General features: G+C 44.7%; 1 protein-coding gene across 2 annotated transcripts in view; it reads left to right on the forward strand.

Annotated features, from left to right (window-relative positions):
- The window catches only part of Ube2d1 (ubiquitin conjugating enzyme E2 D1), a 31000-nt gene extending 10782 nt beyond the window's left edge, over positions 1-20218 (forward strand). Inside the window, exons 2-7 of one of the 2 annotated variants that reach the window (XM_075979998.1) lie at positions 11703-11766; positions 11854-11885; positions 13820-13897; positions 14879-14984; positions 17510-17603; positions 18198-20218. In XM_075979998.1, coding sequence (XP_075836113.1) covers positions 11703-11766; positions 11854-11885; positions 13820-13897; positions 14879-14984; positions 17510-17603; positions 18198-18243 — 420 coding nt within the window. In that variant the 3' untranslated portion in view covers positions 18244-20218. The remainder of the gene's footprint in view (positions 1-11702; positions 11767-11853; positions 11886-13819; positions 13898-14878; positions 14985-17509; positions 17604-18197) is intronic. The other variant, XM_075979999.1, reaches the window with a different exon arrangement.
- Positions 20219-23953: the final 3735 nt, after the last annotated feature.

Here is a 23953-nt window from a genome sequence, read left to right on the forward strand (position 1 = left end):
ATCCCAGCTATAAACCTTATGTTGAATGGAAACTACTGCAGAGACTTGACATGGCAGCCCTGTGAGCATGTTGTGTGTTAGGTGTGTTAGGTGGAAAAACCCAAACAGCTGTTCATGTTCAAGTGTTATCAATGAGGGTCCAAGCCAGAGTGATGGCAGAAGGGACATTGAAATGAGAAGGTAGGACAACTTCTGGTCTTTTCTGGAGCTGCTCTGACCCACTCTTCCCTTCCTCCCTTGCTTGGCCCTTCATGTTAAATCTTAGAGATTATCTGACTGGGAGTCTCTTTAATTCCCCCCTCCTCATCCAGTGCTCCTGGATGCTTTAGTGGGGTCTTTCTGACTCCCCATCCTGATAGGTCTCTTCTGCTGTGACTACATCAGACACTTTCACCCCGTGGACCTCCACTGGGTTGTGTGAAGCTGCCTGCTGGAACCCTTTTGGGGAGGGATGAGGACCGAGGAGACTCAGAACTCTGGTGTCCTTATTAATGAGAGGGCGTGGGAAGCTAAGGTGGTCAGGATGGGACGGAACCAGATACCCAGAGTCAAAATTCAGGTCACTGTCATGGGTAAACTGTCTTTTAACTTTAAGACTTGCTCAAGAAGATCCATATATCTCATGGATTTGTCTAAAGTGTGCTTTACTTATGTGATTCCTCTGGGGGAAATACACACACACACACACACACACACACACACACACAAGTGTATGTGTATGGAAGTAAGGCTGGGGACATGACTCAGTGGCTAAAGCACTTGCCACCCAAATGTAAGGACCCCTGAGTTCCAGTTCCCCAAAGCCACATAAAACTACAGTAGCATGCATGTGAAATCCTGTAGTCCCAGCACTTCTGTGCTGAGTTGTGTTAGGAGACCGGAGAATCCCTGCAAGCTTGCAAGTCAGGTAGCATGGTGTGCACAGAGACCCTGCTTCAAACAAGGTGGAAGGTGAGGGCCAAGCTGAGGTTGTGTTCTGTCCGCCACACGCCCCCCATGGTGCACACAGACCTGCACTCTACACATGAATATACACACACATTTACTTGAGCACATACATACACACACACACACTCAATTTTTAAAAAGTTAAAATGAAATAAAAGGACTGGTGGAAATTAGACACAAGAAAGCACTTGCGGAATACAGCCATTGTGGCTGCTCAGAAGTCTGGGAAGGTTGGTGCTGGGATGATGTGTGGGTAAAAATGCTCCCAATCCTTACCTTTAAATTTTATTCTAAATTAGACTCTGGTTCTGATGCATAGCAATGGGACAAAGGCACCGGGGTCATTGCTGTCTTCACTCCCCTATCCCTGTATCATGGGATTTGTTTATATTTGTTGACAGAGGTTTCTGTCCCACCCGATCCCACAGCCGTTCAGCCCAAAGAAACACACAGAGGTCTACATTAATTAAAAACTGGTTAGCCTATTAGCTAACCGTCTGCCTGTTACAGCGAGAAAACCACAAAAGCGTTTTCAGTGTTCTCAGTGCCGGTTCTCCAGAGGTGTTTACTGTGCAGCGTCATATTAAATCTCTGGGTAAATAAGGTCGCTGTGGATCGCTGGTCCCCTCCGCTGATGCCAAGGGGCGCTACTCTTCTGGGAGCCAGAAGGTGGACGAGGCCTCCTCCTCTCCGCTCCCAGCTTTATTTCCTTGTATTTGTTTACTTTTTTTGAACTAGGCGGGCCTCGTCTACTTTTAGATGTTAAGTCCCTAGAGGCAGGGGCTGTGTCCTGGTTGGTTTTGTGGAGAACACTTAGCATATTGTGGGGGTATTATAAACATACCATCTGTGCCCGTTTAAATTCAGTTGAGGCATCCCAATGCTTCTCTTTGTGTCTTGCTGATTATAGAAGTTTGCACTGGAATAGAAGACATACCTAACCACGGGAGGGTCTAGAAATCCCATAAGTACACATTTTTTTGCAGCCTTGCAAGTTTTTTTTTTGTTTATTTGTTTTTGTTTTATGGGTCTAGTCAAGCTGTAAGGACATTGGCCTGTAACCTATTAATAACTTGCATTCTGACATTTAGAAACCCCTGTTACACGCCCATCACATGAACTTGGACAATTGCTTCTTTAGCAGAGACCACTTTCCTCTGGGGAGCGTTTTCATCCGTGTGGATGGTGTTTATTCATCGCTTAATCTATATTCAGATATAGGCTTGGCTTCTTTTAAGTGTTGTCTCCGCTGTGAAGACACGCGATCAAATCAACAATCCCACTTTTGAATTTCTGGAATGAAACTGAAACGCACGTCTACAAGGTACGCCCACGTTCACCCAGTGAGCTTGCTGTGGCACCTAACTGATGACATTATCAGCCATACTTTGCACGATGTGACCTCCAAACGTCCTTGCCTATGCTTTTAATATTGTCCTGTTATTTACTGAGGGAAGCCTGGCTTAAAAAGTTACAGTGTTGGGCCACAGAAATGGTGGTGTGGCGAGCACTCTGCTGTTCACGCAGAGGACCCAAGTTTGGTTCCCAGGACTCATACTAACCTAGAGCTTCAGCTCCAGTGGATCCAAAACCCTTCACTGTACTCACCTACACACACACACAGACACACCACACACACACCATTAAAAATAAAATCTTTTAAGCCGGGCGGTGGTGGCGCACGCCTTTAATCTCAGCACTCGGGAGGCAGAGGCAGGCGGATCTCTGGGAGTTCGAGGCCAGCCTGGTTTACAAGAGCTAGCTCCAGGACAGGCTCCAAAACCACAGAGAAACCCTGTCTCGAAAAACCAAATAAATAAATAAATAAACAAACAAACAAATAAATAAATAAAATCTTTAAAAAAAAACCTCACACCAATTCTTTTTAAAGTTACAATGTAAACATTTGGTGAGCTATAAAAAAGGCGATGGATTTTTACAAAATGAAGAGAGTTGTGAACCTTGCACTCAGGAAATCCCTCACCAGAGCCCCAGATGCGTCTTTGCCCAGCTCTCCCGTGCCCTCAGGTAAGCCGATGACCTTAAAGTGAAACCTGCGCTGTGTCCCCTTTTGCCTCTGACCTTCATCTGAACTGTTTCATGGAGGTCAAATTTCTTCACCCTCGCTGCCTGTCTTTGGTGGACGTTCAGGTTGTTCTTAAATTGGCGCTGTTGCAAATGAGACTCCTAATGATGCAAATGAGACCTGTTTGTGTCAGGTGTGGATTTGCCAGTGGGACCTCTGTGTCGCACACTACGTGTGGGCTTAGTTGGCACTCATCACCCAACAATTTTCTGTGCACAGAAACTAAGGGTTCCTCTTGTTTCACGTCTCCCAGCGCTGATGCGTTCTTCTTTGTCCCGTGCTCGTGAGTGTGCTGGAGGAGGATGTTTGATGTTAATTGGCATATCCTTGGTGAGCTGGGCCCATTTTGTGCATGGGTGCGTGTATACGTTTGTATGCAGATGTGCACACATGGAGGCCAGAGGTTGACAACCCGGTCTCTCTATTTTTATTTCTCTCTCTCTCTCTCTCTCTCTCTCTCTCTCTCTCTCTCTCTCTCTCTTTCTCTCGTTCTCTCTCTCTCTCTCATTCCTTCTCTCTCTCTCTCCTTCCTTTCTGCTTTCTTTCTTTTCTCTTTTTTTATTTATCTTTCTTTCCTTATTTTTGATGCAGAGTTTCACTATGTAGTGCTTGACTGGCCTGGAACTCACAGAGTTGGGCCCGCTTGAACTCACAGAGATCCAGAGATCTGCCTGCCTCTTCCTCCCAGCCCTGAGATTAAAAGTGTGTACCACCTTGATGGTGCACTACTTTATTTTTGAGACAAGTTTCTCACTGAACCTGTAGCTTGTTGGTTCAGCTAGACTGAATAACCAGTGAGACTCAAGGGTCCTTTGTCTCTCCCTCCCCAGCACTGGGATTGGCAACAGCTGTTGCTGTGCCCAGTGTCGATGTGAGTGCCAAGCATACAGCCCTTTCAGAGGCTGAGCCATCTTCCCACTCCTATCCCGCCAAATCGGTGTTAGTGTTGTATTTAAGGGAACTTTGCACCAGTTAAGGTATTCTACCTGAGTTCTGTAGTAAACCCCTCTCCTGTCCCAGAAAAATACCCTGAGCTTTGGGGAATCGCGCTCCTAAGGTAACTCTTGAGATTTACGTCTTATTTAGGTGTTTTGGAAAGTTTGGCTCTAGCTGCCGTTCATACTTCTTTTTTTTTTTTTTTTTTTTTTTTTTTTGGTTTTTCGAGACAGGGTTTCTCTGTGGCTTTGGAGCCTGTCCTGGAACGAACTAGTTCTGTAGACCAGGCTGGTCTCGAACTCACAGAGATCCGCCTGCCTCTGCCTCCCGAGTGCTGGGATTAAAGGCGTGTGCCACCACCGCCGGGCCTCGTTTATACTTCTAAGAGTCTGCAGGATCCCTTCCCTGGTCCTTCTTTTTTTTTTTTTTTTTTTTTTTTTTTTTTTGGTTTTTCAAGACAGGGTTTCTCTGTGGCTTTGGAGCCTGTCCTGGAACTAGCTCTGTAGACCAGGCTGGTCTCGAACTCACAGAGATCCGCCTGCCTCTGCCTCCCGAGTGCTGGGATTAAAGGCGTGCGCCACCATCGCCCGGCTTCCCTGGTCCTTCTAAACTGCATCCCCTGAAGACACGTTTTTTTTTTTTTTAACCAATGTGTAAGTTCTTCAACTCCATGCCTCAGTTTAATCATCATCAGACATACCTCCCTTGTGACCCGAGTCTGTCACCATTTAGTCTTAAAACGGATTCAGCGGGGTAGGACTGAGGCAAAAATGACAAAATTTGGATGATGTTTGCAAGAAAAGCTGTGTACGGAAAGACCCCTTGAACTTTTATAATTAGCCCCTGTGGTTAAACCGAGCAGGGAATAGATTCTTTTAAGGTCTCCGTGCGCACCACAGACCACAGCCCGTCTGACCACTGCTGACCCCGAGCAGTCCCAGTGCTCAGGGTTCCATGTGCTTTGAGATGAGGTTAGCTCGGCACAAACCTGTACTCCACTGGGAAGAGCCACCCGAGGCAGTGGCCCGAAAGTAGGTCAGCAGCATTTTGAATGAACAGGAGGGAATAGAGTTTTGAGGTTTCCTAAACAAGAAATAAAACCCGAAACATTCTAATGTTCCCTCTGGGCTTGGAGACTCTTCTAGACTACGTCTTATATACCGTGTATTAGAAATCCCTGTGAGGTAATACTCCGTGGTTGATAGTCTCTTGGTATATTCATTTTCAGGCACCATGGTATTCAATGACACATTATCACAAAGGGCACTCCAGGCTAGTGACTGTACGGTCCTCAGGTCATCGCTAAACTTTTTGCTCTATGCAACCTAAACACCTGTCAAGGGAGTCAGTGGTTTTTATTTGTTTGCCAAATCTATTCATTTCCCCATATCTTCAGAAATTTGACTGGAGCATGACTCAAACATGTAAGTATCAAAAGCACCCTGCCCGCTGTCGTAGAGGAATGCAGGAACAGGAGGAATGAAGGTCTTGATTTCAAAACAAAAACATTCCATATTGGGAGGAGTGCACACACTCCCAGCGCTGGAGAGGTGGAGGCAGGAGGATGGCAAGTTTGAGACTTAACTCATTTAGCTAGTGAGACCCTCTCCTGAAATAGAAGTAGCAGAACACTGGCCAAGGCTGACCAGCCTGAAAGCTTTGCATTGCCCAGAGCTCCATGTGTGTTTTCAATCATCTGTTTTATGTATGTGTGTAGTATATAATCTGGAGACTGTAACAGCAGAGACTAGTAAATAGGTAACTCTCCTTGAGTGCTGTGGTACTTTTGCGTCTCATCCTTCGTTGTCAGCTTGTGGGATCTGTGCTGTTCTTTTCAATGGCTGTCAGGATTTCATAGTATGTGGTTTAAGCTATCCCATTATTGGCGGGCCAGTGGGTACGGCCAGTGTTTTGTACTTAGACAAGATGCTGTGTCAAACATCCTCGTGCATGTGTGTATGTGTCTATTTTCATGGTGATTTCTATAAAGGGCCAAGGACTAAAAATGTTTTTCCAACTGTCATAGTCATTACCAAATTGCCCTCCCCAAAGCTGTCTTTGAACACACACCCCTCCCACACTGAGCTTCATACTCACTTCCCAGTTGAGCATAAATGGGGGTATTCTATTCTGCTAACAATGGTTTTGTTTGGGTCACGGTCTGGCGGGTGTTTGTCTCATCCATTGCGCATTTTGTTGTCTCCACGAGTCACTGCTTTGCTTTGATGCCCACGTGTAGATGGCATCATGAGTCTAAAAAGAATGGTCTTAAGTACTGCAAGCTCTTTTCGTTCAACTTGACTATGCAGGGGTCTGCCTGGAGCCTGAGGGTTCCATGAAACCCCAGCAGAGACCACCTGTGGCGTGTCTGAGACTCAAGGTAGAAGTTACAATGTGATTGGCTCCTTTGAGAACCCTGTATTCTTGAGCAAACTTATGATTAATGTCAAGTCTTAGAGAGCAAAGATTAGAATAAGTGGAGAGATAGCTTAACCCTAGCATGTCATCATTATTTCTTTTAAATTTATGTAGTTCATCATAATTATTCTGTGTGTGAAGGGTGTATGTGTGCTGTACATGCATGCCAGGTTTGGAGGTCAGAGTAGAGCTTGCATGGGCCAGTTCTCTCCTACCATCAGTTCCTAGGGCTTGAACTCGAGTCATCAGGCTTGGCTTCCGGTGTTGACCTTGCTGGCCCTGGTATCAGTAAATTAGTTTTTATTTTTATTTTTTTAACACTCCAACTTAAACCTTTTTTCTTTCTTTTTTATTGTTTTCATAGAGCTATACATTTTTCTCTGCTCCCTTCCCTTCCTCCCCCTCCTCTTCTACCCCCTCCTGTGACCCCACACTCCCAGTTTACTCCGGAGACCTTGTCTTTGTCTCCTTCCTATGGGGATCCATCCAAACATAGGTCTTTCATCATGCTCTTACGGTATCCGTGACAATTAATGTTAGAGTACATGCGAAATTTTGTTGAAATCAGATATTTTCTATTGACCTACTAAAGTAATCGTGAAAGTAAAAATACCAGATACACACCAATGACATATAATAAAATTAACGCCGATTACTCGGTGTCTAGCTCCGCAGGCTATGCAAGCAGATTGAAAAGAAACAAATAATTGTGATGCATTTTACTGTATAGATCGAAGTCAGGATTTTATTTTCATATTAATATAAAAGAGTATGCCCCAGTTGATAAATGCAAGTAGAGCGAATTTGATGTATCTCTTTGATGCAAAGTTTAGATGAAACTCAGCTGTTAGTATACAAATACAACCCAGCAATATCATTGCCTCATTTAAGGGAGCTGCAGAAGGTCAAGGAAGTTCAGGTTATTATAATGGAACCCTCTGATTGGTGCTAAATGATTAAATGATTCGTTTACAGTGATTGAGCAGTTGAGTAATTTAGGTGATTGAGCTTGATTTATTTCCCTAAATTAGTTTTACTACCAAGTGTATGATATGATAGAAGTAGATGTGTAATAATGCCAGTTAAAGAGGAGACAGTGCCACTCAGATTGTAAGACAGTTTGGAAAGAGAGGATGGCTGATTGACCCCTGATTTCTTGTGTCTCCCGAAACTACCGTGACTGCTGAGCTGATTTTGACAAGGGTGGATGTTGGGTGTGCTTGGATGCAGTTTTCATGGACGGAGTCTTCACAGCCTTTGTTTTCACTTCCTTAGTTCATCTCAGGATTTCCTAAGCCTCCTCGCGTCTCTATTTTGCAAATTTTTTTTTGTTTGTTTGTTTTTGGTTTTTCAAGACAGGATTTCTTTGTAACTTTGGAGCCTGTCCTGGAACTAGCTTTCGTAGATAAGGCTGGCCTCGAACTCCCAGAGACCCGCCTGCCTCTGCCTCCCGAGTGCTGGGATTAAAGGCGTGCACCACCACCGCCCGGCTTTCTATTTTGCATTTAAGATCTGTATTTTTGCAGGTGAGGGAGGCGCGTGTGTCTTGCAGCCTTCCTGTCTGTTGTGCTTGCTGCCTGAACTGTGCTGCATGGCTGTGCTTGCACATTCCCTGACAGCCTAGCAGGGCGTAGTGCAGGCTGTTTAATGTCTCGTCAGTTCCCTCTCTTACAGGGAGGGGGAGAGGGGAGCTTTCTGGAGACACTTTAAGAGTCCGCCCTTTGCAGAATTTACTTGTGAGGTTTGTTTCTTTATTCGTCTCATCCATCACCCTCCCTCTTCTAAAGAGGAAGTGGAATCAGGACATAAAAAATAATAATGAGAAAATATCTCTTCTAAATGTAATACTTGAAGACTTGAAGAGCAGCTTGCTGTTTGAGATTTGAGTATGGTTCAAGGCTGTTGCAGCTAAAATATGGTTTTGAGTTGCCTTGTTAATAAACAAGATTAATTAGTGTGCATTTGTGTCTCTATCCGATTTATTGTGCACATTATCAGATTGCAAATTTCCATGCAGATCATTAATAGTTTTTAAGCCGGAGAGATTGCATTTTTCTGACTAACCAGTTAAAATGAACACAAGTACTATTTACATTAATGTTTAGAGGGAGGCATGTTGGCTCATGCCTTTAATCCAAGCATTTAAGATGCAGAAGCAGACTGATCTCTAGGAGTTCAAAGCCAGTCTGGTCTACATAATGAGTTCCAGGCAAGGCAGGGCTACATAGCAAGACCTTGTCAAAAAAAAAAAACAAAAAACAAACCCAAACAGTCAGAAGGCAGTCCTTCTGTAACGGGACTGTAACTAGAAACAGCTCACTCACTCACATTATCTTTTGGTACCCGAGAATTGACAAGCTATCTCAACATTAATTGGGATGTTTGCTATGGGCTAGAGAGACCCTGCTGCACACTTGACCTGTATCATGTCCCGTGGTTGTCATGGAAACTGAAGATGAAACAGTAATGTCACACTGTATTTTAACGACTTCCCATGGTCGCCAGGTCCCGGGCTGAAATGTCAAAGCCTTGTTTTTAAACGGGGGTGGGTGGGGCAAAGCAGAAGACTGGAGTCTCCCATTGCTTAACAGTAGGTGAAGCAACAGAGGAACCGAATGAGTTAGTTCTTTCTTGTTTACAAGGAGGAAAAAAAAAAACCAGAAATGAAAGTAGCAAAAGGCGCTGAAGGGACATGCACTTTAAAGGAGGCCTCTGGCTTGCACTGGGCTCCCAGCCACGCATCATGTCACATCTTTTTCCTCATCTTTATTAGCACGCCAAATGGAAGCGATCATGGCTGTTTTGCCACTGTCGTGAGCTGACGTCTTTCAGGTTCTAGTATTTCTGAAGTGTAGGCAAAGTGTCTTTCAGATGATCCCCGGTGGGATTTTGGAGTCGAAAAAATTGTTTGTGTATCTTTCCACAGAGATGTTGAATCATAGAATCATTCATAGTCTCCACATGGCTACTCTCCTCACCACCTTGTCTTCTAGAGGTCCCTACCTCAGTAAACACATCTTTCTTTGCACATCTGTAAAGCTAAGAAGTAAGGAGTCGGGCTCCCCGGGTTTGCAGATGGCGCAGTATCTTGCTTTCCATGTGTAGAACAGGGGAATCTGCCGACACCCGCCTCTGAGGATGGTCCAGATGACAGAGACCATAGAACCCTCTGCTGCCCCAATGTCATTACATTACACAGCATGTTTGGTGGCTTCTCCTTCCTTTGTTCTTATAGACCTGAGGTGGGGAAGCCCCTAGAGTGCCCCAGGCCAGTGCCTTGTGTCTCCCTGCTGCTCCTCTAAGCTTAGTGCCCAACCTCTGCCCCATCTTGCCTTCAGTAACTCGTCTTGCAGTTTGCTCTTCTGCTTCATCATCCCTTGACATTGCAGCACCCTTTAAATCAGGGTTTTATTATTATTATTATTTATTATGTATACAATATTCTGTTTGTGTGTATGCCTGCAGGCCAGAAGAGGGCACCAGACCTCATTATAGATGGTTGTGAGCCACCATGTGGTTGCTGGGAATTGAACTCAGGACCTTTGGAAGAGCAGTCAGTGCTCTTAACCACTGAGCCGTCTCTCCAGCCCTAAATCAGGGTTTTTTATCATAGTCTGACCAGACCCTTCTTCCCCATCCCCCAACTCTGACCATATCCTCAACCCTCCCTAACCACCCAACTTCCATGTTCCCTCTTTCTCTTTAAAAAAAAAAAATAACAAAACCAATAAATAAATAAATAAATGCCGCTCAAAAATATGTAGTCTATTACTTCTTAAAAACTATCTCCGTGCACTTTGTATAGCACTGTATCCTTCGTGGAGTGTGTGTTCTGGTCCTGTATGGCTTCCACACGCCTTCCCAGGTTCATGGCATATGGCTCGGCCCACTCAGTGCCAACTCTTGCTGCTTCACTGACACAGGGATAGACTGTCTTTGATCTTCCAAGCTAAAGGGGGGTCTTCAGGGATAATCTTTTCCTTTGTGGAATGATAAGGATGGAGCCCAGGCCGTTCACATGCTAGGCAGTTACTCTGCTCCTGAGCTACTTCCCCAGCCTTTATGGTTTTTGATACTGCTTTTCTCTTTAAAATTCATTTTTAATTACGTGTGTGCGCGCGCGAACTTACTGTGGGTGCCTGTGGAGGCCAGAAGAGGGCATTGGACTCCCTGGAGCTGGAGTTAGAGATGTTTGTGGGCTGTTGTGTAAGTGCTGGGGATTGAACTCAGATCCTCTGCGAGAGTAGAGCCTGCTCTCAGTTGCTGAGCCATCCCTCCAGTGCACAGTATTTAATACTGAGGTCATACCTCACTCATTTGGGGAAGGTCAGTTCTTTCCCAACCAAGGCTAGGAAGATTAAGTGACTTCTTCAAGGCGGTAGATGCACTTCTATTTGGGATTCTGGGCCAAGGCTGACCAGCCTGAAAGCTGTGTCTGCCATTGGCCTTCCCTCCGAAACCTCAAGGATAGAGACAGGCCCGTGAATCATCAGCTCTGTAGTTTCAGAACATGGCCTGACTGCCTTCCTACCCTGTACTCGTATGTTGTGTGTGTACATGTGTGTTTGCGAGTTCGAATACACAGGCGCATGTGGGCGGGTAGAGGCCAGACGTTGATTGGTGTCAGGCGTCTTCCTCACTTGGTTTTTCCATGTTATTCCTGAGACAAGGTCTCTCGGTGAACCTGGAGTCAGCCAGGCTGACTAGCCAGCCAGCCCCAAGGATACCCCAGTCTCTTTCGCCAGTGCGGGGATTACGGGCTTGCCTCGTGCACTTGACTTTGTACATGCGTGCTGGGAACTGAACTCAGGTCCTCATACTCACGCTGGGAGCACTTTCTGGACAGATCCTACACACAGATCCTTGGATGCTTCAAGTCATTCCTTAAGTATCCATTTTTCCCAAGTCCTCACTCCCGCTCATTAGATTGTAACTTACTAGAAGTCAGACCTTGTTTTTAAGGGGCTGGTAATAAAACCTGGGGATCTCATGCATGAGTTACAGTGCCAACCAGGACCTGCTGGCTTTGTTGGTACCATCTGCGTAGCAATGACATATACGTACTTGCGTAAGGAGATGCGAATGAACTGCTTTCATGTTAGGAATCTTAAAGGGAAACACTGTCTTATTCCGCTGAAATCTCTCCAGAGGCTGGAGCTATCTCATCAAGGATCTCGGTGGCAGAGTCCACTGTGACTAGAATTAAGCTAAAATAATTTCACGTGATGTCCCCAGCTTGTGTCTTTCTGGGTCCACAGTGCTTGTTCCCTCAGAAAGGGAAGGACTAACTGCAAGTATTTCTGCTTTCCTTCAGGAATTAAGTGATTTACAGCGCGACCCACCTGCTCACTGCTCCGCGGGACCTGTGGGAGATGACCGTAAGTTTACTCTGTTGCTAGGGGTTGCTACCATTGAAAGGGTGGCTTCGAGCAGCTCTAAGTGACCTCCATCCCTCTGTGTTTCAGTGTTCCACTGGCAAGCCACCATCATGGGGCCCGTAAGTACAACTCACACGCGTGGACTAACCCCCGCGGCCGCTCTTCACTCTTGCCCTTTGACCTGTGAGCAGATGTTTGTGATTCAGGTTGCCTATTCTTGTCCGCTGAATCACTCACGGAGCAAAACACGACCGAGGGGGTGGCAACGATTTCTCTAAAGCACCACTGGCAAACACCTGCTGGGTCACAGCGATATTTCCCTGTGCTCATACCTCCCCGATATATAGCAAGGTCACGCTCTCTGTGCAGGCCGTCTGTGCTGGCCCTTGTTAATCTTCTCATACAGGGTCCGCTGTGTTTAAAGGGAGCAGAGCATTCCTCGTCCATCCACAGTGTTCATAGGTTTGCAATAAGTCTGACCCAGGAATGGACTTGTTACACCCGGCAAGTGGCCGTCTGCCAGTAGGTCTCATCGAGGCTCTTGACTGCAGAAGGGGAAGGAGCCCTGCTGTGGGTGGCCTTTGTCACCTTTGGAGTTTGCTGCACTGCCTTAAAATGACCCCTCTTTGTCATCCATGTTTCTTCCTCCACCTGAGAAGCCTCGATGGCTTGAGACAGGCTTTGCTTTCTATGAACAGAATGCTAATTGTGAAAGAGCAGGCGCTGTGCTCCCGTCTGTTCTCTGGGTGAGAACACGCTAGCAATATCTTTCCCGAATGCTATACATACTTCCCCTGGGGCACTTTATCTACTCGGTCGTGGAGTTTTAAATCTTTTGCCCTCAGATCCAAAGACTGGGAGGGAAAAAAAAAATGCTGAATTTCAAAGAAAAGCCTTGGAGGAATTACCCTGAATGACTAAATTATCCTATTAAGTTGTTATGTTAGAGGGGGAAAATGCAACATATTTACCTAACAGCTTTCAATAAGAAGCTGGTTCCTTCTCTTTGCTGTTCGTTATCTGCTTCGAACCTCCCTAGTCCTGTCATCTAAAGGTGTGCCTCGCCGTCAGAGCTGGGGCCGCCATGGTATTTCCCAGGTGAACCGTGTGTCGTGGGCAACTATGAGGTTGTTTTGCATGCCTGCCCTGCTTCAGTAGCACCAACCCACTCCACCACCCGCTGTCACATCACTTCGCTGGCCACGCTGGCCACGCTTAGCCTCGTAATGTTTTTTACAGTTACTACGCTAGAACTCAGCCACATAGTAGGAATAATTATATAATACGAATGTGTTCATCTTTTTGCAGAACTTTAAGCAGGAAAAGGATGAAAGTTACCTTTATTACCCATGATGCATTCCAGTAAATATGAAGGAATTAAAATAGAATTTAGGGTATATTTTGTTTTTTTTCTCCTTTAATATTTCGTGTGTGTGTGTGCTATTATGTGTGTGTGTGCTATTGCCACTTAGGAGGTAACCAAGTTTGAATTCCTCTGGTAAAGTTGTTGCTTAATTCTATATTTCATGAATACTGAATTCATCCAGCTAGGTTTTGGAGTTTTGTCTTCTACAATATAAAGTACTGGCAAATGAATATTGGGGGTAAACCCTCTTACCCCCTTTCGGTTGCACCTAAGTGGGCATTAGAACTTAAAGTTTGGAAATGAGAGAAGAGAAGGTAAACGTTAGTCGTGGCCTTTATAAATACTGGTGACTGCTCTAGATGATTATCTTTCCTCGCAGCAGCCCTCGCGTCTACACTGGTCCCCGTAAGTGATCTGTTTGGTTAAATCATACTGCTGTGCGGGTCTGCTCCCCTTTAAATTCTGTGGGCGCCTTGGAAAACCTCATTCCTGGCAAGGAGCCTGCTCTCCAGGTAAATCACTCCAACGTCTGCTGCTAGGATCATGTTTCTTTTTACAAGCTGATATTTGACGGCATTGTGTAGAAGCTGTGGCCATCTCTTTCACGCTATTCACACCCGGGGGAGTCGTTCGGGCTTGTGTACGTGTTGTGGCCGGACACTGATGCGCCCTGTTGTGTAATTTCAGCCTGACAGTGCATATCAAGGTGGAGTCTTCTTCCTCACTGTCCACTTCCCGACAGACTATCCCTTTAAACCACCAAAGGTATTTATTTCTGTGACTGACGTGTCCCGTAGCAGGGGTTTCCACTGTTTGTCTAGAGATGGTCTCGTGATGTCACAGACTCGGGGCAGCTTAGCGAGGGCAAGCTCCTTGGTACAACCTCCAGATCGGAAACACAAAATACTCTTTCTTAGTCAAGTAGTTGCCTTTGCCTGTTAAGCGGAAGGTGGCATTGGCTGCCAGTTAGGCTCATGGGCTTCTCCTCCTTGAGATATGTGTAGTCTGGAATGTTTTCGTAGTCGAGAATCAGGCTTTTCTATCCTTAACGTTATCTTTCCAAAGAGGACCCTGCTTTCTTTTTTTTGAAGAATTCACCAACACATATTGAGCCTCAACCACATCCCTCACAATGGGAACCACAAAGGATGCACACTGAATGGCAGAAGGGGATGGAAACGCCTTCTCTGAGGCTTAGAGCCCAAGGAAGGGGCAGTGAGGGGCGCACGAGGGAGGGAAAATGAACACAAGCTGCTAGGGAAGTAATTGTAGCAATTTAAAATACCTAGTTTACACGGATGACATCACACGACAGTGGCTCTTGTCGAGATTCAGATTCGCAGTGGGTTTTACAGGACAGGTGACCAGCTGGGGGCATCTCACTTCTGCTCTGATGGACTCCGTGGCCTGTTTATAGCTCCAGGTGGCCCGCTGGGCGTTACTGACGGGCGGGTTAACAGGAGTAGTTGGCGGTGTGATGAAAGCCAGAGCAGTCGGTCCAGGTGCCACTCAGCCGGTCACACCAGCTATTACAGACATCCTCGTTACACCCCAGACACCTCCCCACAGCTGGAGGAGAACCAGAGCTTAGCCTGAGGCTCCTTCAAGTCCCCAGTAGCTGAGCTGCATGTAGATGTTTCTGTTCCAAAGCTGGGTACCGTTGAGCGCATTTTACCCTTGAGCGGATCCGTCCTGCTTGTTCACGGTTTGTGACGGTCAACACTTTTTGCTCTGTTTTATTTGTAGATTGCTTTCACGACAAAAATCTACCACCCAAATATAAACAGCAATGGAAGTATTTGTCTTGACATCCTGCGGTCCCAGTGGTCGCCAGCTTTGACTGTATCTAAAGGTAATTTTATTTAACAGATTTAAAATAGGCATGGGGAGGATTGTACAATGTCTAAGGATCAGAATTTAAACAAAAGCCAATAATCAAACAAAAACAATGCTTCAACCCTCTGTGCTTACTCCTCTTTTGATTTTGCTTCCTCTATTAACTTTTTGGTCCCTCTGGCTTTTAGTAAGCTTTGGGGTTGGGAGAAATGAATGGATGGGTAAATAGAAACGAAATCAGAGATTCAAATTACTGGAACTAAGGGCTGGAGAGAAGGCTCAGAGACTAAAAGTGCATACTGCTCTTGTATTAGACCTGACATAGGTTTCAGGCACCTGAGTTGGGCAGCTCACAACCACCTGTTACACCAGCTCCAGGGGACCCAACACCCTCTTCTGGCCTCCAAGGGCAACTGCGCTCACATGCACATGCATATATATCCACACGGATGGACACACACATACACATAACTAAAATTAGAAAAATCTAAATTTAAACATTGCTAGAGTTGGAAGTTTTATGATAAGCCTATGGATGTCTGTCCTTCTGTCTTTACAAAAGAAGTAAGAGTCATGCAAGTAAGAGGAGTTTGCTTGTCTGACGGGGGCGGAGGGCATATTTTGGGACTTATCCCATTCATTAAAGTGTCTATTGACAGTCAAAAGAACAACTTGAGGACTGGCGGATAAAATAAGCAGCTAAAAAGGAAAGGTCTGCTTCATGCTGCAGAGCGATGTTGTGAAGGTAGCTTACCTGACTCGCTTGAGGAATCTGCAGCATCACCATGATTGGCAGCTGCCCCATGCTGGTGCTCACCTTTCACAGGCAGCATCACCTTATTCTTTGCTGAGCCGTCAGCTGTGCTCGCAGATCCTTAGAAACCATTTTGGTTCCACTCGTTGGCCAACAGTGCATACGGTGCCAGTAGTCCTTGCCTAGTGTCTCTAATAGAATAGAACCTGGCAGTTGGAAACAAAACTGTTTGGGTTACACACATCTGCCCCTGCACTAGCGACCACATTTTCCTTTTTTTTTCCTTCTTCTTCTTAATAATTTCGAGTCAGGTGTTTCCTTGCAGGTTTCATGAGGCACTGAACTCCTGATTCTTCTGTCTCTATGTCTCTGGGTGCTGAGGTGACAGGCATGAGCCTTCATTGGATGTTAGGGATGGGGCCCAGGGCCCTGTGCTTGCTAGCAAGGACTCTATCAATGGAGTTATATCTCAGCGCCATAGGTTGTTCTTAAATGGGATAGTCTTACCAGAGGCAGGGGCCACAGCCATAATTGTTTCAAGTCTTAGGTAAAGCCAAGGAACCTCCGGGTCGATTATTTATAACTGATCTTTTTCCTGACCTAAAATGGTCATGCAGCATCCTTTCGTAACATTTCAGCAGTGGGCTGGGCGATGGTGGCGCACGTCTTTAATCCCAGCACTTGGGAAGCAGAGGCAGGCAGATTTCAGTGAGTTCAAAGCCAGCCTGCTCTACAAAGGAGTTCCAGGACCTCTAGGATAGCTGGCATGTGCTTCTCTGCCTGGTGGAGGGTTTTTTTTTTTTTTGGTCTTTTTTGTTTTGTTTTGTTTTTTTAGTGTAGCTGTTTACATTAGAAGTTTTGACATGGTAGCTTCTGTGTTTCTTTTATAATATACAAGTTAAACAGTTCATGTTGTTTGTTAAATATGAGGTTTAAGGAATGGGAGATTTGGGACTGGAGAGATGGCTCAGAGGTTAAGAGCACTGACTGCTCTTCCAGAGGTCCAGAGTTCAATTCCCAGCAACCACATGATGGCTCACAACCATCTGTAATGAGATCTGGCGCCCTCTTCTGGTGTGTGGGAAGCAAAATGTTCTACACATAATAAATAAATAAATAAAATTAAAAAAAAAAAGGAATGGGAGATTTGTTGGGAAAAGACCTTACATTTCATGGAGACACACACACACAAGTTTTTGACTTGAAAGATTGCTGACAGCTACTTTTGGATGACACACATTGTTTTAAGTAAACAGATAACTTAGAATGTCAAAAATAATTAGTTCATTACTTTAAAAAGTAATATATTTACCTACCAACCAAAGTTAATATAAAAAAAATATATAAAAGGCGTCTCAGAAGTTAAAGGCACTGACTGCTCTTCCAGAGGTCCTGAGTTCAATTCCCAGCAACCACGTGGTGGCTCATAACAACCTGGTGCCTTCTTCTGGCCTGCAGGCATAAATGCAGGCAGAACACTAAAAATGTAACCCCCATGTGGCTTTTATCGTTTTGCAATGCTGGTTTTCTTTCTCTCTCTCTCTCTCTCTCTCTCTCTCTCTCTCTCTCTCTCTCTCTCTCTCTTTCTCTTTCTTTCTTTTCCTGCTAGGGCTTCAGGTTTGCTTGGCAAGCCACCTGCCCCAAGCTGCTCTCTTGCCTCTGCATGGCCCTTTCCTCTTTCGTTTTCTTTATTTTCAGTGCAGTGAGTTCCGCGTGGGTAAGTTTTCTAAAGCAGCAAGGGCATCGCCTAATGGAATGCTTGTTGGTTCTTTTTTTTCCCAATGTAGTATTGTTGTCCATATGCTCGCTGCTCTGTGATCCTAATCCAGATGATCCCTTAGTACCAGATATTGCACAGATCTATAAATCAGACAAAGAAAAGTAAGTGTTTCCTGTCGTACACTTCCTGTTGGGTGCATCTCAATATAGTTTGCCGCCCATGGCTCTGTGTAAGGTCCCTCGCCCCCCCTTACCCCCCATAGACTTTTTTTTTTTTTAACTGTCTTTAAAACAAAAACAGAAACCTCTTTCTGGGTCGGTGTTAGGTGTTCTCTGTCTGCGCTGTGCGTTCATCATTTCGAGCTGGTAAATTAGACAAGGAAGGATTTAATCACTGGGAAGCCCTGGGCATTGTTTGGCTATCTTTCCCTAGGAAGAGTTGTTTCTCTGCCCACCCACTCTGACCTTCTCCTTCCAGTGGCTTCTTCCTCCTGGTGCATGATAATCCTGCCTCCGGGGTAGCTTCTATAGATTTCTATTTGAAGTTGGTTTTCTGTCTCTTGTTTGTTTTGTTTTGAGTAATCTAGGAATTTACAGGTCCTTTGTTTATGCTTTTGTGTTGGCATGCTTGTGTTGACTAAACCCTGTGAGAGCATGGGAGTCGTGTGAGGAGGCAGAGGACCAGATTCTGAACAGAGCGAGGCTCCTGCGGGTTAAACGTGTGTGTTTTTACTCTCTCTTTTTGTATGCCTACAGATACAACAGGCACGCAAGAGAATGGACTCAGAAATATGCAATGTAATGTTTTCAAACACTTTCACTTACACCAGAGTACTGTAAAATCTATGTCTTTTTCAACATTAGTAGTAAATCGAGCGCTGTTGGCTGTCTCCTTTGTTCCATGAACCCTTTGGTTTCTACTCATTTTAAATGTGTTTCTGAAGCAAGACAGAACAAACCTCCAAAACTACCCTTGAAACTGTGCTGAGAGCATTCAGCATCTTGTGCTCGTTGAGGAGGACATTTATTTTGGTTCCTGAGACACTTGGACACCTGCATCTTCGAAGCAAGATCTGCGACATCACTGAGAAACAACCAGATGATTTTTTTTTTTGCTGAAAGGAAATGTTTTTACCTGAGAAACACTGTATGTATTGTCCAAGATGTCATCACTTTTATAAATCTGAATTCAGATTTCATTGTTAGCTCACTTTATAATTTGTATTTTTTTACTGTATAAACTAAATATATTCTATGTCAACTCATGAATTTTTTCCCTGTGAACAGTATTGAAGCCCCCAACAACTGATGATGAATTAATTGTGCCGCCCTGTCTTAGGATATTCTGTGGGTTGAATGCATATTTCTTAAGCCGGAACTGATCTTCACACTGTATTTCCCAGTATACCGATTAGAATGGAGAGACCCTTGTTTTGGTTTTACTGTACTTGACTTAACTTTATTGCAATGTGAATTAATTGCACTGCTAAGTAGGAAGGTGTGTCACTTTTTTTTTGGTTGCTCTTCACATTTGAATTTTTTTCTGTATAGGCAATATTATATTGACACCTTTTACAGATCTTACTGTAGCTTTTTCCATATAAATAAAATGCTTTTTCTACTATCTGTCTTGATTACTTAATACAAAAACCAAAACTGCTTGATCTGTCCTTAAGGATCAAAACTCTAGACTTCTTCATGAAGACTATTTCCAATGTGGAAAATTAAATCTTTTTTGTATTTAAAAGAAATTTGGGAGTGAGTTCATGAAGAAAAGAGAACACCTTGTAGGAGTCAGTTCTCTTCTTCCATCATGGGGTTCTTTAAAATCCTGCTCAGGTCACTTTGGTCACCTCTAATCCTTGACCACCCCACCTACTATCTTGGCAATTCTAATAACCACTTTATTCCAGTAAGTTAGTACCTCTTTATCAGCTTGTTGGCTATGAGGTCATTTACTTTGGTCAGTTGTTGTAGATGAGAATTTAGAAGCGGGGGTTTATCCACATCCAAGATGAATTACTTATAAATGTCCCAAAGGACTGTGGGTTTGTATCCCCTACCCTAAAGAATGGTCTTGATAACTCTGAGGAACGTCCAGGTTGACTTGTGAGAAAGACTCTCAATATTACTGCCATGACATCACTCAATGTTTTAAAGTCTGGAATCTCTAAAATAGAATTTTAATGCCATCACAATTTGAAAAGTATGTGTAAATGGTTAAGAATCTGATGGAACTACTTGGTAGCAAAAAAAAAATCAACTCCATTGATTATTTTGTCATGATTTGTTATTATTGGAGCACAGGCTAGCCTCTTAGGAAATACATCTTTATGAATGATTGTAAAAATAATTAAATAAAATGTGAAATGGATGTGTAAGAAAATACTGGGTCTGAGAAATAGAGATGTTAATGTCTTGAAGTAGCCATCTCATGAACAAAACCCATGTAACTGTCCATTCTTTGTGAACTACATGTCTCTTGAGGTTAGGTGCTCTCATATTTAGGTAATATTTAGTGTATTGTGAAAGTAAGAGATTTTGTTTCTTGAGTATCTTAAAGTATCACTTGAAAAAATTCCTTTGTGCTGACGATGGTGGTACATACCTTTAATCTCAGCATTCAGGAGGCAGAGACAGGAGGATCTCTGTGAGTGTGAGGCCAACTGGTCTACCTAGCAAGTTCTAGGCCAACCAGGGCTATAGTGTCAGAGATCATATCTCAAAAAAAAAACTAATAAATTTTTTTTCCATTTGTATGGCATTTACTTTTAGAAGTGTCTTTGTGTTTTCTTTCTAAAAGTGGGGTGTGTGTGTGTGTGTGTTGGCGGAGGCTGCTCGTTCATTCCCAGCTGCCAAGACTCGAAATAAACACTCAGAAACTGTATTAATTAAATCACTGCTTGGCCTATTAGCTAGCTCTAGCTTCTTATTGGCTAGCTCTTACATCTTAAATTAACCCATTTCTATTAGTCTGTGTATCGCCACATGGCTATGGCTTACCAGGTAAAGTTCTATCCAGCTTCAGGCATCTATCTGGCATCTGTCTCTGGCTACAAAAGCCTGGATGTTTGGGTTTTCCCCCGGGGCCCCTCGAACCAACAACTCAATTAGATGTCTAAGGCTGCGGTTCTTACTGGGAGCTAACTGTGCTGGCACTCTGTGCCCTTCAAAAGCCTAGTTCCCAAGAAGGAAGCAGGTGTTAGCCATAAATCACATTTATTGTGTTTACTTAAAAACTGCGGGTGCGTTAGCGTAGCGGGCACAAGCTTATCCTTTTGGGAAAGTTATCTGGCCAACAGAGCTTCCCAATAGCAGGCTTGTAGAACTCCTATAAGACTCCTTTCCCCTTGAATCACTTGGTACCCTGTTGAAAACCCACCAAGGCGTCCCTCTGGATTCTCGATTCTATTCCTCCAAACTCCCGTAGCTTTGACTTTTTAAATGAAGTATGGGCCTTCCCACTTCATTCTTTTTGTTACTGACTTTCCAGCTCCATGGTAATTCCGCAAGCCCTTTAGAATCAGCTTTTTTGTCTTTGTGTGTGCACCCAGGTATATGCAGATATGCAGATTCCTACAGGTGGAGGCTGGCGGTCAATCTCAGATTGCTTCCTCAATTCTCTGACCTATTCATTTGTCATGTGGGTGTGTGCTGTGTTGTAGAAAGCCCTGAAGCCAATTATATCTAACGTTTTAAAAACTTGGTGGAGGGCTGGAGAGATGGCTCAGCTGTTAAGAACACTGACTGTTCTAGAGATCCTGAGTTCAATTCCCAGCAACCACATGGTGGCTCACAACCATCTTTAATGAGATCTGGTGCCCTCTTCTGGGGTGCAGGTATGCACACAGGCAGAACACTGTATACATAATAAATAAATAAATCTTTAAAAAACACTTGATGGAGAAGATTAATCTGCCAGATGTGAATGGCTCACATGAAATCAGTATGTGTGTGATCTGCAAGAGGTGTGACAAAAACAATCGTTTAGGGACGTTGACTCAGAGCGAGCCGTCTGAATGGGCTACAGCCTTTTAACCTTGAATTCAGCGACAGCTTCTGTGTGTACAGGGGGCCAGTGCGTTCCGGCGGCATGTCTGCCTTTGCTGCGTGAGCCAGCACAATCTCAGCTCTGACTCTCAGCCCTCTTCCTGTGTGATGGCGACAGCTTCCTCCCTGGTCGCTTCTGCTTTTCCCACTCCCTTTTCTCGAAATGCTCCCATCAGAGGTTGCCTAAAACCCAGCTTAGCTGTGCCAGTCATCTGTGGCAATTGTTCTGCCGTCTCTGCTGACAGACGTCCTGCGTCCTGTGCTACGCTCAGTTCTCCCCAAGCTAACCGCACCCGACCTCTTCGCGGTCGCTTCAGTCACTCCTTGGAGCGTTTGTTCTCTTCAGAGCACCGAGACCTCACACACACTTGTGACTTGCAGCTTCCCTTTTCTAGGGAGCACCCCACATTTTCTGCACTTGACAACAGCGGTTCCAATGTCACCTACTTCCCAAAGCCGTTCCCCTGCTCTCCTAGGCAAACAGAAACAGATGGGTCAGGCCTTAGTCATCTTGGTATTTTTAGAACTTATCACCATGTGTAACATAGGACAGGCCTGTCTGAGAAACTGAAAACATTTTTAATTATTACAGAAGTATGTATATATTTTTAATATTGCATTTTAGGGAAAAGTTGATGTAACAGAAATATATGTAGTAAAAATGAAGATTTCCCACTTTCTCCTGCAGTATTTAGATAGAATCACCACTACCTTAAGTTTTTAATATTTTGCACTTTTTAAAAGTTTCCTAAAGTTACCATTGAGATTATAATTATCTCTTTCCCTCTTCCTTTCTCCCATAACACTCTCCCATATACCCCTCCTTGCTCTTTCAAAATCATAGCCTATTCTTCATTAATGGTTGTTACATATAAGCATGCATATATAATACATATATACCTGCTCAGTTAGCATAATGTTACTTGTATCTGTACTCTTTTTTTATTACATGGGTATCCATGAATGTGTTTTGTTTCTTTCTTTCTTTTTTTAAGACAAGAGTTTCTCTGTGTAACAGCTCTGGATTCATTACATTAGTAGTAGCCCTGTGCCCTGGGAGCTCTTGGAGAACCTGTTCTGGGAGCCAGGGTTTCACATACACCCACTCAGGTATTCCCAAGCATGTTTGTCTCAGACTGTTGTCCAAAGCCCCTTGTTCGCGTGGGAGGGCTGCACCCTTCCCATCCGCACCAACAGGGGCTTACTGAGTGGAGTGTCAATGTGGAGATTCTAAAATGATTTATGAAATTATCGACTTGGATGAGTGAAGAGAGAAATTTAGGTAGAGTGCAAAGATCATGACTTTTGTTCGTCGAATTTTGTTTTTTTTTAGTTTATTAATTTTTTTTGTTTTTTTTTTCGAGACAGGGTTTCTCTGTGGTTTTGGAGCCTGTCCTGGAACTAGCTCTTGTAGACCAGGCTGGTCTCAAACTCACAGAGATCCGCCTGCCTCTGACTCCCCTGTGCTGGGATTAAAGGCGTGCGCCACCACCGCCCGGCTTTGTTCGTGGAATTTTAAAATTGGGTCTAAGGCGATGGGCCTGCAAGGCGAGGTCTGGGTTCTGTAGAGACTACAGGAACCATGAGGTAATGACACTCAGTGGGTCTGTGGACACAGAGCTGAAAGGAGATCTTGGTTACATGTAGAACACTGGAACCACGAGGTTCAGACGGACAGTAGAATTATGGACAGTGAGGACAAAATCCAGAGAAAGGCTGTGCTGTTTGTTTCTTAGAGGTCAATAAAAACCAGAAGTCCTTTTTGTTCAAAGAAAGTTCAAGCAATGTTTCCTTCGTAAATACGCATTTACAATAAAATCACTACATCGTAATGGTTGATATCTGATGAAAACAAACCTGGGTTGTTTATTTGTTGACACATTTACTTGTGTGTGTGTGTATGTCAGAGGGCAATTTGCTTGAATTGGTTCTCTTTCACACCATGGCATTGAACTCGACTTGCCAGCTTTGAGGTCAAGCACCTCTACTCACTGTGACATCCTGGGAACCCCTTTCTATTAATTATAAAAGAGAAGACGGCGTTCAGAGGGATGAGTTTCATGACCACACCTCCCGCTCCTCCACCCTCTAGTAGCCCCATGCTCTCCTGTGGGCTCAGATGAGACACAGTGGGATTCAGGCATTCTGCGGCTCGGGCATCTGCAGTACCACTCTTATCTGACCTCAAGGGCCAGGCACTGTGACACAAATCGCAGCACCAGCGTCACTGACCTGAGCTGGGGGGTGAGGACCCTGTCCCCCAACAGCCTGCAAGCCGCAAACAGAACACACAGTGGGGCTGCTAGCAGCCCCCGCGGCTTAGAAACACCAGCTCCGGACCCAGCCCTCCAGGGCGGGCTCCGCCCCTTCCCAGCCCCGCCCACCGAAGTGCGGGGAAGGGGGGGGACGGACGCACACTGCTTTCGGTCCGCCCCGCCTCCTGCCTCAGACCGGAAGTCCGG

This window comes from Microtus pennsylvanicus, chromosome 7 (genome assembly GCF_037038515.1).
Source record: "Microtus pennsylvanicus isolate mMicPen1 chromosome 7, mMicPen1.hap1, whole genome shotgun sequence".
Taxonomy (NCBI): Eukaryota; Metazoa; Chordata; class Mammalia; order Rodentia; family Cricetidae; genus Microtus; species Microtus pennsylvanicus.